This window comes from Malurus melanocephalus, unplaced genomic scaffold (assembly GCF_030028575.1).
Source record: "Malurus melanocephalus ecotype Western Australia unplaced genomic scaffold, MMel_1.1 scaffold_13, whole genome shotgun sequence".
NCBI lineage: Eukaryota > Metazoa > Chordata > Aves > Passeriformes > Maluridae > Malurus > Malurus melanocephalus.
In genome coordinates, this window is record NW_026623245.1 from 3,499,015 (window position 1) to 3,512,143 (window position 13,129).

A 13,129-nucleotide genomic window follows, 5' to 3' on the forward strand; every position below is an offset into this window, starting at 1 on the left:
ATGAGCCTGTGGCGGCGGCGGCAGGGAGGAGGAGGAGGAGAAGGAGAAGCCGAGTCACTCACTGGCTCCCAGCGACTCCACGCGCCGCCATTTTGCTGAGGGGGAAGGAGGAGTAGGAGGGGACGGGAGCGAAGGGGGGGACAGGGCRCTCGGGCGCCGCTCGTCAGTTTCCGACCAGGCAGGAGGAGGCGAAGGTGGCCGAGTCCCTCCTCCTCCCTTTTCCCTCTCGCTCCGCCTTCCCACCGCGGCTCCGAGCGGCGGGATGGCGAGCGGGGAGGAGGAGGAAAGGGGGCGGGAGGGTAAAATGGCGGCGGTGGCGGTTGGGTGCGCGCCCGGGGAAGGGCGGGAAGCGCTTCTCCCTGCCCTCTTCCCGCCTCTCGCGGCCSGGAATCTCCGCCAGGAACGCGCGCACGCCGCCGCTGTGACAGCGACGGGGGAGCGGCTTCTCCGACCCACCCCTTCCCTCGGTGCCCGAAGCCGCGCACCCGCCGCGCTCGCCGGGCTGCCTCGGGGACCTCCCGCCTGAAGGGAGCGCTTAGCACGCTAAGCCGATCCCCGTAGCGAGGAAGCTCCCGGCTTCCAGACGGTTTTCCAGGTCTTTTGGGTGGTTTATTGGCGTTTTCCGCCGTCGGGGCGCGGGACGGAAGAGCCGCCGCCATCTCCTTCCCGCCCAGCGCKGCTGAGGGGAGCGGGGGCACCTGTGGGCGCCGCCGACCCGGACCCCGAAAATGGGCGTTAGGAGGGCTACGGTAGCGTTTTCTGATAATAATTAATTTATTTTTACAACATAGTTTTCCGCCCTGTTTTTTTACCCCCCTTAGTGCACCGTGATTTATTCTGTACAATGACTAATGGCATCTGTGACTGGCTGGAAATAGCCCTTTCTAAATAAAAGACACGGTCGGTCTCAAAAAACAAACTGAAAASTTTAATTGAAGATACCTAATTTATACTGATTACCGCTATCAGTTCATTGTCTTGGGTACGTTTTGAAAGAGGTTTCAAACCCATGGATGACAAATTTTCAGGAAAACATCTGTTTTCCATTAAAAAAAAAGCCCAACTTTTTTTTTTTTTTTTTTCATCTCTCAATCGTGCTCCCTCTCCCAGGTACATGTAACTGGAATACGGATCACATGATAGATCTTGGCTGGTTTTTCTCCCCAAAGTGGATACTTGCCGAGTATTAAGCGCTATTTTTTATTTCTGTAGTACCACCCAGTGGCGAGTCCGTGTGTTACTCTGAACGCTTGGAGTTTACYGGCCTGTACACAGGATTAAAACCCCAAATCTATTAATAGCCGCAATGCAGATGCAATATAGTTTAGTAGAAAGTAAAATAGAATAGCCAAATGCCAGGGGGAGGGGGAAGAAAGAGTTGTTTTGAATTCCTCAGTGGCTGTCTCATATTTCTTCCATTTGAAGTAAGTCTGGTGGCATTGTGGAGATGCAGTTTTGTTGGGGTTTTTTTTTTCATAATTCCATGTGCATATTTATCCAGGCTGATAACACCGTAGCGATTGTGTGTGTAACCTCCCACTCCAGGGCACAGAACGCTCCTCCAARCAATCCTCAAGGCACCACTTTCTTAAACTAAGACAAAAAATTCCACTACTGTTTAAAAACAGGAGACAATTTACTGTAAACAAGCAGTGAACAACTACCGTAAAATATACTAGAATGATATTTCACCCAGAGTTCTTGTCACTGTTTGGTTTTGAAATACTTTGTAAGTTAGGTTTATCAATTAAGGTAGCTATTCTTTATTATTCCCTGCTGAAATTTCCTTTTTTACTAATTTAAACTAATTCAGAAAATTAACTTGAGAGTCTACAGGAGACACAGACTCCATGTCTGTCTCTTTAATGCAAGTATCATGTTAATGCAACTATATTTCAAATTATTTCTGGAAGTAACAAAAGGTAGTAATACAAGAGACAGGAGAAGACTGAATAAAAACCTGAAAACTTCCCTGAAACTTTTTACTGATCTTTCTCCTTAGATTTAGTTTATAGATGTTTTAATTTCTGACAAAAAGTCATAGTCTTCTAAATTCTGTATTTTCTATTGACAGAAATCTAAGCACCACACTAGCTAGTTACGTCACTAAACCTCCATAATAATAACTCTTTAATAGCTAACTGGTTTAGTTATTAGAATGAAACAGATGTACTGGACCCTGTAAAGCCTTTTTTGGTTGTTTCATCTCTCCAGCTACCCTGAGAACTCATAATGGAAGAATCAAAGGAGTCCAGAATGGTACAATTATATTCTGCTCCTGYCTGTATTAATTTAGTGACCATCTTTCTTTCCTATAGCACTCATTTCAAAGCTTGAGCTCCATCAAAAGGTAGATCAGAGGATTTTATGTTGTGCATTTACATKTTAGTTTTCACTTGATGTTGTGCTGTGTGTTCAACATTATTTCAGTTACTGTAGAAAACTTCATTCTACAGCATCATCTACTGCATCATCGGATCTGAATTTGCACTTTTCTGTCCACTGTTTCTCCCTTACACACGCCCTGCAGTAACTTTTATAACAGACTCAAAATTAACTGCCAAAAACATCTTCAAAGATCGTTTTCCTGTCAAATCAGCTGTTTGATGTGAGTGCAGCACCATGTAAACACCAGAGTCAGCAGAAGGGACCTTCTGGAGCGTGGTGTCACATGCCATGCTCAAGGAATACAGCAGAAGAGCATGGGTGACCTTGAGTCAGTCCTGCTTTTGAGCAGAACACAACATGGAAAGCTAAATTCCTTCTACTGCACACTTTTTTTTTTTTTTTTTTAAACTAGAGGCTAAAATGAATTATTTTGAATTAAATGTTAGCTTCTAAGCAGAAGACAAGAGTTGTAAGTGGCCTGGTTACAGAGATTGTCAGCCTCCTGCTTTTTCCTCTWAACCTTTATTCTCTCTGTGTGCCATCCCAGCAAGGTTTTATCCCCAGGAGGACTCTTCCCTTCCCCTGACTGCAGTGCTCCTCATCTGGAAATATTTGCCCTGGTAAAGTACTTCTAGAGGAATAGTTCTTCTAGAGGAATAACTTAGGTAAATCCAAGACCTGGGCAAAACTAAAATTCTTAATCCCAAATTTTAGACTGGATTAAGAGCAAGAACATACACACTTTCCAAAATTGATGTCCCAACACTGAGCTAGTATCTGTAAATCTGTGACCTTGTGTCTGGAATGCTGCTGGAAATCACTGGAAGCCATGTGCAACAGAATCAGTTTAGGTTTACCTACTTTTAAGTTTCAGCACTTGACTTTCATTGCTCTTTTAGCATTTTAAACAGGTTCATGTCTAACTAGACTTTGGTKTCACAGCACCAGAAGACAAATCCAAATTGATTTACCCCAAAGAGTAGAGAAGATGCTCAAAACTTAGCCRTATAGGGCCACAAATGTCATGAAGTACAGATAAGGCATTTCTGAGCATGAAAGAGAGTACCAGCAAAAACTGAACCACTACCAAAGTGTCCCAGGCAGTTTCTGTTGSACCTCTTTCGGACTTTTTAGTGGTAAAATGCATTTGCAATGTTCTCTTGGAGAAATTTTCGTGTCTGGTTATCAATGTACATATGAAAAYAACCAGCAGTGGGTTAGGAAGTGGGCTGGAGCCTGCTCTCCTCCAACACATGTACACGGAGAGAACAATTTTAACTCCTCACCCCAATTGTTAAATTGGCCAATTCTTCCCGATAGTCTTTGCTGAAATCACAGAATCCATTAAAGACTGCAGACTTCAAGACTTAGGAAAAACTGAGACTAATTAGAAAGATTTGAGATTTAAAGGGTGTTCACTACCAAAAACCAGGCAGCTGAATACATGTTGATATGAGACTGTGAAGAGACTACCCAAGAGATCACCCAGGAAAAAGTGCTGTTTGACATTTAACTTACAAGGAATAAATAAACATGAAAATCTGAGTATCTTGTTTTCATCCATACTCTTGACCTCCAAAATATTCCTCCTCAATCCCATCTTTCCCTATAGGCACTTAGAGCATGAAAAAGTGCTCACAGGTTTGTAGGTGTGAAATCTGGGACTTTTAGGTAGTTGTGGTGCCTTGTACTTGGGATAATAACCTGAAAAATTATTCCCTTAACTGGAATGGCCCGWGCCTTTTCCCAAGGGAAACCAGCCAACAGGGACAGACTCAGACATCATAGCAAGGAAGTCCTGAAGCTGAAAGCCTAAAATTAAATGCAATCTCAAGGAATGATATGGGCAGGTGCATTCCTGATGGGCAGATGGACAGCATTATTCTTTTACTGATTTTTGGCACCAGGATGGTTTTTAAAGAGCTATCTCCAACGTTTCAGTTTTGCTCCATAACCCGTGGAGACAAACCTGGTAAGGGGAGAAGGAAGTTGAGACACAGCTTCCAGCACCGAGAAGCCTTGGATCAGTAAAAATCATTTACCCAGTGATAAATGGACTCTGGGACAGTCTGGCCCCTTGTCACAGCACCAAGGCAAGTTCCTCACCTCAGGCAGTCTCTCCMTTTTAATGCATCATTTCCAGCCTCTTTCCCTCATTTTTCCCCTTTAAGCTGAAGTTTTATTGCCTTTCCAGTGCTAAAAACTATCAGAAGTAACTCTTGAAGCTTCCTAGAGAGATGAGCATTTCTAAAGGTTTTTTTGCATAAATATTAGCTTTATTGGAAAATAGTTCACTTAAACCAATCAGATTAACACACACCAAATTATTCTAGTTTAAAAAAAAACCAAAACCAACTAACCTAAAATGCTTTGGAAGATAATCTGCTTCAGTTACAGTAGCAAACACATCATGGCAGCCTGAAACAAGTACTTGGGGTGTCTTCATCAGCTAACAATTCATGTAAACACAGAAAACACCCTGAAATATTTGTATTTATCAATGTACCTGAAGTACACAGAACTGTTTCATTTTTTTTGTAAAATCTGTATAGAAATATGCACAAACATTGGTTTACATATAGTTACAAGTTATGGAGATGTTTATATGATGGTTCATGCTTTTTATCCATATATTTTGATTTACAGAGTGTGCATTAGAGCTAGAACTTTCTTGGATGTACATTGTCTTYTTTTTTTTCTTCACATTCAGGATAACTGCACTAGAAATATGCACACACACAAGTCAAATCTTTAATGGTATCCAGAACTCCACATAAGCTGCATTTTTTATAGCAGCTGCAGAGATCAGGGAAAGGCACCAATTATCTTAAGAGAACAAGACAAGACCACAGTTAAATTTTTAGATCTAAAAGGGAAGCAAAACCTAAGATTAGAATGTTGTTACTAGGTAATTCATAAGTTATCAAAATAATGAAACAACTCTTCTCTGAATCAACATAAAAATACATTTCGGGTTTGTTGTGTGAGAGGTTAGGTCATATTTAAATCTTCAGTGAACAATCAGACCACAAGCTTCAGATTTAACTTCAACCTTGAAGGAAGGTGCATCAATGCTTGTATTTTTGTTCAGAACTGTTCTGAATGCAGTTAATGSCACTGCACATCAGAACCAGTTCAGTGTTTAGCTCTGTGACTCATGGGCTATGATCTGACATCAYGCTATTGATGGGATTTATTTCCTTTTGAATAACCCTTTTCTTACTTCTCTGCACAGCTTTTGGTAATCTGTAGCTCTAATGCTGCAACTCAGCCTGGTCACAAGCCATTCCATGTCCTTTCCAGATGTGTCCTTTAACAGGACTTCAACTGTTGCACTTTAAACTGCCCAATAAAAGACAATATTGCCTTTGCAGTGTGGAACAGAAAGCTCCACATTGACAGGAAGACATGAAAAAGCTGGAATTGGGAGCTTTAAASAGAGTAAGAAATGAGTTTTGTAACTCTGGCAGTAATTATCAGTTTTGGGAGGCTGTACACAGTCCCAGCCATCAGTGGTTTGAGGAACCTCTCCAAGCAATGCCAGCTCACAGTGACACTGCCCAAGGCCCTTCCCATGGGAGCAGTTGAGCTTTCCTAGGGCCAACCACGTGAAACAAATGGAGAGATGCTCACAAACACAAAGGGGCTGACACTTTGGACTGGAAACATTCCGGTCACAGCTAYATCCTACAGGAACACCGCTAACTCATGCACTTCTACTTCAAAAGGAATACACAGCACAAAGTTAACTACAGTACCCAAAGGGGCACACAACACCCCACGCCTGCCTAGCCTTGTGTTGCAGCTCTCTGTGAGAATGGCTACACTTCATAYCCCAATGACAACCTGGAGACTGGACACCAAATCAGGGAAAAACTTAGGGAAAGCTTGACACGGACTGTTAGAAAACAGAGACAAGACACAACAGAGATGGGGAAGCCAAGACTGTACACAACCTTAGTGTTCATACTGCTTCATAAATCTGTGAAAATCATTTAACTACAAAACTTTAGGTAGAAAAATAACTGTAGATCKTGTCTACATGTGTTATTAACATGGACTATTAACTGCTTAGTCAAGATACAGTGCAATACCTCTTTGAAATAAATTGCAAAGAGTCCAGAGAGAGAAAGAGCAAGAGTACCTCATTCCTGGCATTTTATAGTAACGTGTTATGGAATARTTATCCATGGAGGTAAGTCAGAACAGCTACTGTATTTCCAAATGGAACCCAACTTAGTTCATGGTAACTTCAAGCACAGCCAAAGTCCTTGAGATGAGGCAAGCCAGAAGCAACAGTTATCTAGACCTCAAGGAAATTTTCCTACACCTTCAAATACAAATCTTAAATATGATCACAGCATTTTCATCCAATAAAAGAATAAGCCAAAGAAAGAAAAATAATGTAAACCAAGTTTATTTTGCTCTTAAGTAGTGTTCTTTAAGCACTACAGCATGGTAAACAATGTAAATTAGTATAAGTCATCTCAAAAGCCAGGTTTTTTTTTTTTTATTTTATGAGTTGTTAAAAAGATGCAGCCTATTCTAACAGGATAAATATTTTAACCATTTCACTTCGAGTTAATGAAGGCTCACAAATGAGCAACACTCCTCATTGAGGAAAACAAAAAGCTGTTGTCGACAAAGCGACAGCACACACACAAAAACAAAAGAACTGTGTAAAAATAACTAACTGTACTGTGTTCCCATACTCTTTAGAAGTTGCTTTACAATGGGATGATATGCACATGATCTTGCTGCAAACTTGCCATACAACTTGCAAATACACGTAGCCTATAGCCTTACCACTCAGTCCAGAAAGCTGCTAACTGATCAGAATAAACACAGCACTAGAATCCTCTGCTTAACAATTAATTCAATCTGCTTTACTCTTTACCTTTTCTCCTAGACTGCAGGACAGACTAGAAAGAAAATTACCCCGAATTAAAAATCGATACTCTTACAGGAAATTGTAATATTTTGCAATATAGTCTTTTACAAGTTACGTTTTGCCTATTTTCCCCTTAGCCACAAAATGGGCATGAAGTAATTACTTTGAAAATGCCTTAATTTTCAACTTCATGCAAATCTAAATAAAGATGACCAAACAAAAGCTTGAACAATGGAAGGATATTTCACAGAAAATTTCTTATACAAAAAACACATAAGAAAAAGGGCCACTAGGTGACATTTTAATTTACAAATTGGCATCATTTTGGTCAACAAATATCCAAGTGCTGTTTTCTTCTATCACAACAAAGTTAGCTGTACAGAAAGAAAACCGCAAAACTTGTTTTATTTTTGTTTTTAATCGCACATCTCCTCAGGAATTTCATGTGGATTAAGGATGCCAGGTACAGACATCTGAAGTTTATGCTTCTCCTCTTGAGCCTGCCGCAGGGCTGTTTCTCTCTCCTCCAAGAATAAGTCTGATGTGTCTTCACCTGCAAATTCCTGYGATAATTCACATAAAAACATTAGTTTGTTGTCAGATGCTTTTTAGGCAGAGTAACAAACTTCCAAAATTATTCAGGGAACAWCTTCCCTTCCCGTTCCCTGACAGGCTACTTTTGTAGGTTTCTGTTCCTATGGTCACAATTAATATAAAGAACTACTGAAAGATGTTTACCATGTGTTACAGAATGGGGTGCCACAGTAACCCAGCATTTGGAGTGTATCACCATTAAAGCATAATCTTGACAATTCTGAAATACCTGACAATTGCAGTCTCAAAACTAAYTAAGAAACTATTTCCTACAGTCTTAGAATCCCAGCATGCTCAGAAAAATAAAGGCATGGCATTGCTGTAGCGAATTTCAAAACTGGTCCCARTTCCAAGCAGAATGAAAAAAATCTGGTTAAAAACCAACTTATTTCCCAATACATTTCATTTTGCAGCTGTCCTAAGACATAAGGATTATATGCACAATGTGAAACAGGTTCTATGAATATCCCCCAGTCACACAAGCCAGTGGACAGAGTTCTCACTGCATTTTAAAAAGATGCAAAGAAACTTCTATTTCTCAAACACACACTGACTCCACACTGTCCAAATGCTTTCCAACAATATCCTGCCAAAAACTTTTTAATTTCTTGAGAAAAGCACACCCAACATACCTTGATTTGGACCAGGAAATCCCTTAGGTGTTCCTTGAAGGCAGGAATATCCTGGTTTAAACTGAAGAGTCCCGTTACGAACAGCTTAACCTGGGCACTAACAGCAAACAATCAGTTAGAATTCCAAAGAGGCAAGCACCTACTAAGAAGCATTACTGAATCATGGCAGACTTACTCTTGCAGGTGAGGAAACGCAGATTTGAGGAGATTAGCCACATACTCCTGAATAAACATTTGGTTGTTCACTGGATTTCCAGGGTTTAAAGGAGTACTTATTTTTCCCTCTTCTACCAAGTTGAACATGTACGCAAGGATTGACGCATGCATTGTCAAACCTGCACAGATCAAAGTCAGACACACGCAGTTGTTATTTGGAACAGGATGTGTTACATTATTGTGATGTTCAAAGACATGGTTTCTATCGCCTGCCTCACACAGAGCCACTTTCTCACCTGCAGTGTGCGAGGTGTCTGTGACCACGGAGAAAATGTGCTGGAGGATATCACAGAAATACGTCTGATAGAAACTCTGGGCAGCRGTCTCCTCCTGTGCAACGTTCTGTAGTAAGGTATAAAGGATCTGAAGTCCTGCAAAACAGGAATCAAAAAAGTTACCAAGAGAACAATATTTAAACAGCTGTGAAACTTGGGCCTTTTCCAAAACAACCCGATTATCCCAAGAAATTCCGATGGGCAGCAGGATGTTCAGCAKGGCACATGATGGCTTTGTGAGGCACTTCCCTGGTCTGGCACTAGAGGGCACTGCCTCCCAGACATGGCACACCCCTTTGGCTTTATGATCATATTACTAACATCTCATTGGCAAAAAGATCCAATCACAGCACCAAATGAGCAAAACCCTCTACCCAGACAAGTGTTGGCTAATTAAACAAGCAAAGGTGTTTGAATGCTTAGGTTTACAAGGAAATTCAAATTACTTTATGTGGTTAAATGTAACTGAACWCCCCATCTCTAACTGGCGACAAAAATCTGGTTTCACCATTTYTTGGTGACACTATTTTGAGCTAGTGCATCCCTTCAGCCATTTCAGAAGAGAGCCAATGATAACATGGCAAAGAAAGCAAGTATAAACTGTAATAGTGATGCTCTCTTCCAGCTGCAGGAATGGAGCAACAACCAAATATCTCAGCCCATCCATGGATACCTGMCTGACACCTTGAAGCTGAGACAGAGAAATTCTATTCTTGTTCAAATGCAATACAGAATCAAGTGAACAATACGCTAAATTTGATTAAAGAAAAAGAAGWGCAGCATTCTACCAGAAAATCTCTGATCTAATTAAACACTTCCATTTACCTGTATCTGCAACGTTTCTCATTGTGTGTTTGAAAGCCCAAATAATAGAATCCAGGACAAGTTTGAACTGTGCAGGTGGAATGGCCAGGAAGGCTGGGAAGCATTGAGAATTTACAGCTTGSAGTAGCAAGAAGAAGTTTGTTCTATGTTCAGGATATTCTTCAAAGTCCTAGAAGGAAAAGGGGGGAAAAAGCCAAAAAACCTTAAGTTCCATAATTGTATCTTCCATTAAGCAGAGCAAGTCAGTRCATATTGCACACTACAGCATGAGAACTGCCTTAGAGAGGAAATACTCAAAATGACTGACCAGTACTGGTGGTCATACATTTTAAATATTTATCAATTTTAGCAATTAGTCCTACATGGACATTTGGCTGAAGTACACTTTGCTTCCAGAAGTGCAGCACTCCAAGGTCCCAGAAAAATTACYAATGGCTTAAATCAAGAGCTAACCAGAGAAATTTAAAGCAATWTAAGACATCCAACTAGACAGCTCAATTGCAAAACAAGTATGCTCATTTGTGCAGAAATTTCGTCAAGTGTCACAAATGCGCTTTGTGACTGGAAAAAACCCAGATGAATCACAAGGTACGTGTTGCAATGATACTCAGAGGGAGACGTCTTACCCCGGATTTTAAATATAAATACCTTGTTGATCATGTTTAATGTGCACTCAAAAACAGCATCGAAGATCTGAGGTATTTCAGCAGTGATGTGTCCCCCCAGCTTGTTGACAATGATAGCCATGGTACTGAGCACCTCGGGCTCCCGAGCGGCCGGGACATTCCGTTGGTAATCGATGAGAACTGCATCCAACAACGGAGGAACAAAGTTTTCAGCTACCTGGTTGGAAGAGTAAGCCAGGTTATAGCAGTGCAGCTACTCAACAAAATCTCCAGCACAGTTTGTAGCCAAGGTCTTCATTCAGTTACAGGTGACATTTTTCCTTCGGAAGCTGAAACWGATTGCCATCCTATGTCTCCATCTTAAATCTCCTTGACTCCCTCYGAGATCACTCTTAGCTAAAATCAACTGAAGCATCTCAAACATTGCTCAGGTTTACCTCCTAGGATCATACTTCCTCCTCCACTATCTTTTACACACCTCCTGAACCAAGTTCCTGTGCCCAACAACTGAAAACAAACCAAAGTTCGTCCCAATTGTGTCTTAGGAGTTATTTGTATAAAATGCATCCACTTACCATCTGCGGATCATTGGACCTGCTCACCCAGCCAGAAATTAATTTTAAYGTTTCCCTTTTTACAGTCCTCATACTTCTAATCAAGGGCTGCTTTGTTACCATTTCACCTGGAAAATTTTAAAGCTTCAGTTAATTGTGTGAGGTGTCCAAAAAAACCCCACCCCACATTTGAAAAAAAAAACCCACCAAATTGACTTAATATTAGCAAAACAGAGAATGCTTGATTTTTATATCTGGATTATAAACACTATTAAAGGCTGCTTTTGTTTCAATCTTTGCCAGTTGTAAGAACATTCTCTGAGGCAACTGCAATCACAGCAGTTACTGCTCCAGAAGTTTACCAGGCCTACARCCCCAGAAACTGCTTCCTCAACTTCCCTTTGTCTGGCAATCATAAAAATTCTGGCCATTATATTAGCTGAATGAAAAGTTATTGATTTTTTCAGCCAACTTCTATTCTGAATTCCAAGAAGCTGCTTCAAGGCAAACCAGCTGCTCAGTTACCAAGTTGCATTTAACATTCCAAGTACATGCTACTGGCCAGAAAATTGGGCACAGCACAGAACTCAACAACTGACTCATTTCATCTTGTAATGAACTACTACAGAAGCACATTCTACGGAGATTCTACAGGCCYTAAGTTATCTGGCAAAAACAAGGGGAGGTAATTCAGAATTCCTTCTGTGATTGCAAGCCTGGTTTACCATGACTCTCAGGTATCTTCATTCATTACATTTCTGCAATGCAGCCTTGTAGCACAGCCTCATTCCAAAACCCTCCTGACATCTTYTGAAGGAATGAATGAGATCCTGTTHACAGACAGTCCTTTAATACTCAAAGCCAGAGTAAGCTAAAAGAACACAGGCTACAGCTTCATCTCAGCAAGAGGCCTATTAATTCTAAGTAACCATCCCCGGTGTTCTGCACTCTCCTCAACTTGCTCATTTATGGATGCTTCTCCCTCCCTCTAAGGCTGGGAGTTATTTGAATACAACTACTGTTAACAAAAAAATATTTGAGCACTTTCAGGCCCCCACTTGCTCAAACAGTAAAATTAATCTAATTGGGATGTGCTCTGAAAYTCAATGACAGACACTGCTAACCCCCATTTTCAAGAAGAACATGGAATTTCTTACCATTAGCCTGAATAGCTGCAGAGATATTTTCACTTAGGCACTTGTACACATTCAGCATATCTAAATAAATTCTTCCAAGCTGAATCACAAAGGGGTGGCCAACTGCTTTACATGCTCTTACATTGGTTTTCAGAATGCTACCAAGCTGCTTAACTGTTTCAGGATCCTTTAGAATATCAACATTCTGTGAAAAAAAATTAGAGATTTTATCTTGGTTAGTGAATACAACCACCTTTGTCTTTCAATATAAAAGCCTAAGCTTAAACAATTTATTTTATACAATGCCTTAAAAGAACATATCACTCCAATTTATTGACTTTATAATTTATASAGATCCTGTTGTTTATTTCATGGCATTTGCCACCACCTCCAACAGAGGATATAACTTCATTGCATTCTGTTCTTCTGCAAAAGTATTTATGCTGCAGTGGAACAAGCATTTCTCTAGTTAGAGAATGCAGAAAAACTAAGGAGATTAAATGCTGAAAATAGGCAGAAGGGGTCCAAAGGAAATTCACTATGTTCTTGAGGGAAGTCAGGGTAGGAAAAGTAACTCAAGCTTGCTTAAGTTTGGCCCTTAATTAGACTAACTGCAAATGGACTGTCTCTTCTGCAGTGCAAGACTGTTCTTTAATGTGTGTAAATAAAACTATTTTCAAAAGATTGAAAGAAATGTAAGATAAAAGTAATAAAACATGTACTTTAAGAGCATGGTGAGAGAAAAAAAGATGAACCGTATTTTTAGCATTTTAACTTGTCAGTTATCTAAAAGCCAAGTGAAAGGGAGGCATTAGAACAAATTACTAAAATAAATTCTGCACAGTAACAGAAGATGGTAGATTCAATCAGATTAGAATGGGTATTCAGTCATTTAAGTCTCCTCTCTCAAAACAACACTTCCAYTGTCATGTCAATCTGTGTCTTAGCCATCAGGTATATGAAGTCCATCCCAGCTCTGTGCACTTAATAGG

General features: G+C 40.5%; 1 protein-coding gene across 3 annotated transcripts in view; it reads right to left on the reverse strand.

Annotated features, from left to right (window-relative positions):
* Positions 1-5,075: 5,075 nt before the first annotated feature.
* Positions 5,076-13,129, reverse strand: part of XPO1 (exportin 1) — a 36,422-nt gene continuing 28,368 nt past the window's right edge. For all 3 annotated transcript variants that reach the window (XM_057382616.1, XM_057382607.1, XM_057382624.1), the window contains 8 exons: positions 12,159-12,342; positions 11,023-11,129; positions 10,470-10,664; positions 9,822-9,990; positions 8,958-9,092; positions 8,681-8,840; positions 8,506-8,602; positions 5,076-7,842 (listed from right to left, as the gene is read on the reverse strand). In XM_057382616.1, coding sequence (XP_057238599.1) covers positions 7,696-7,842; positions 8,506-8,602; positions 8,681-8,840; positions 8,958-9,092; positions 9,822-9,990; positions 10,470-10,664; positions 11,023-11,129; positions 12,159-12,342 — 1,194 coding nt within the window. In that variant the 3' untranslated portion in view covers positions 5,076-7,695. The remainder of the gene's footprint in view (positions 7,843-8,505; positions 8,603-8,680; positions 8,841-8,957; positions 9,093-9,821; positions 9,991-10,469; positions 10,665-11,022; positions 11,130-12,158; positions 12,343-13,129) is intronic.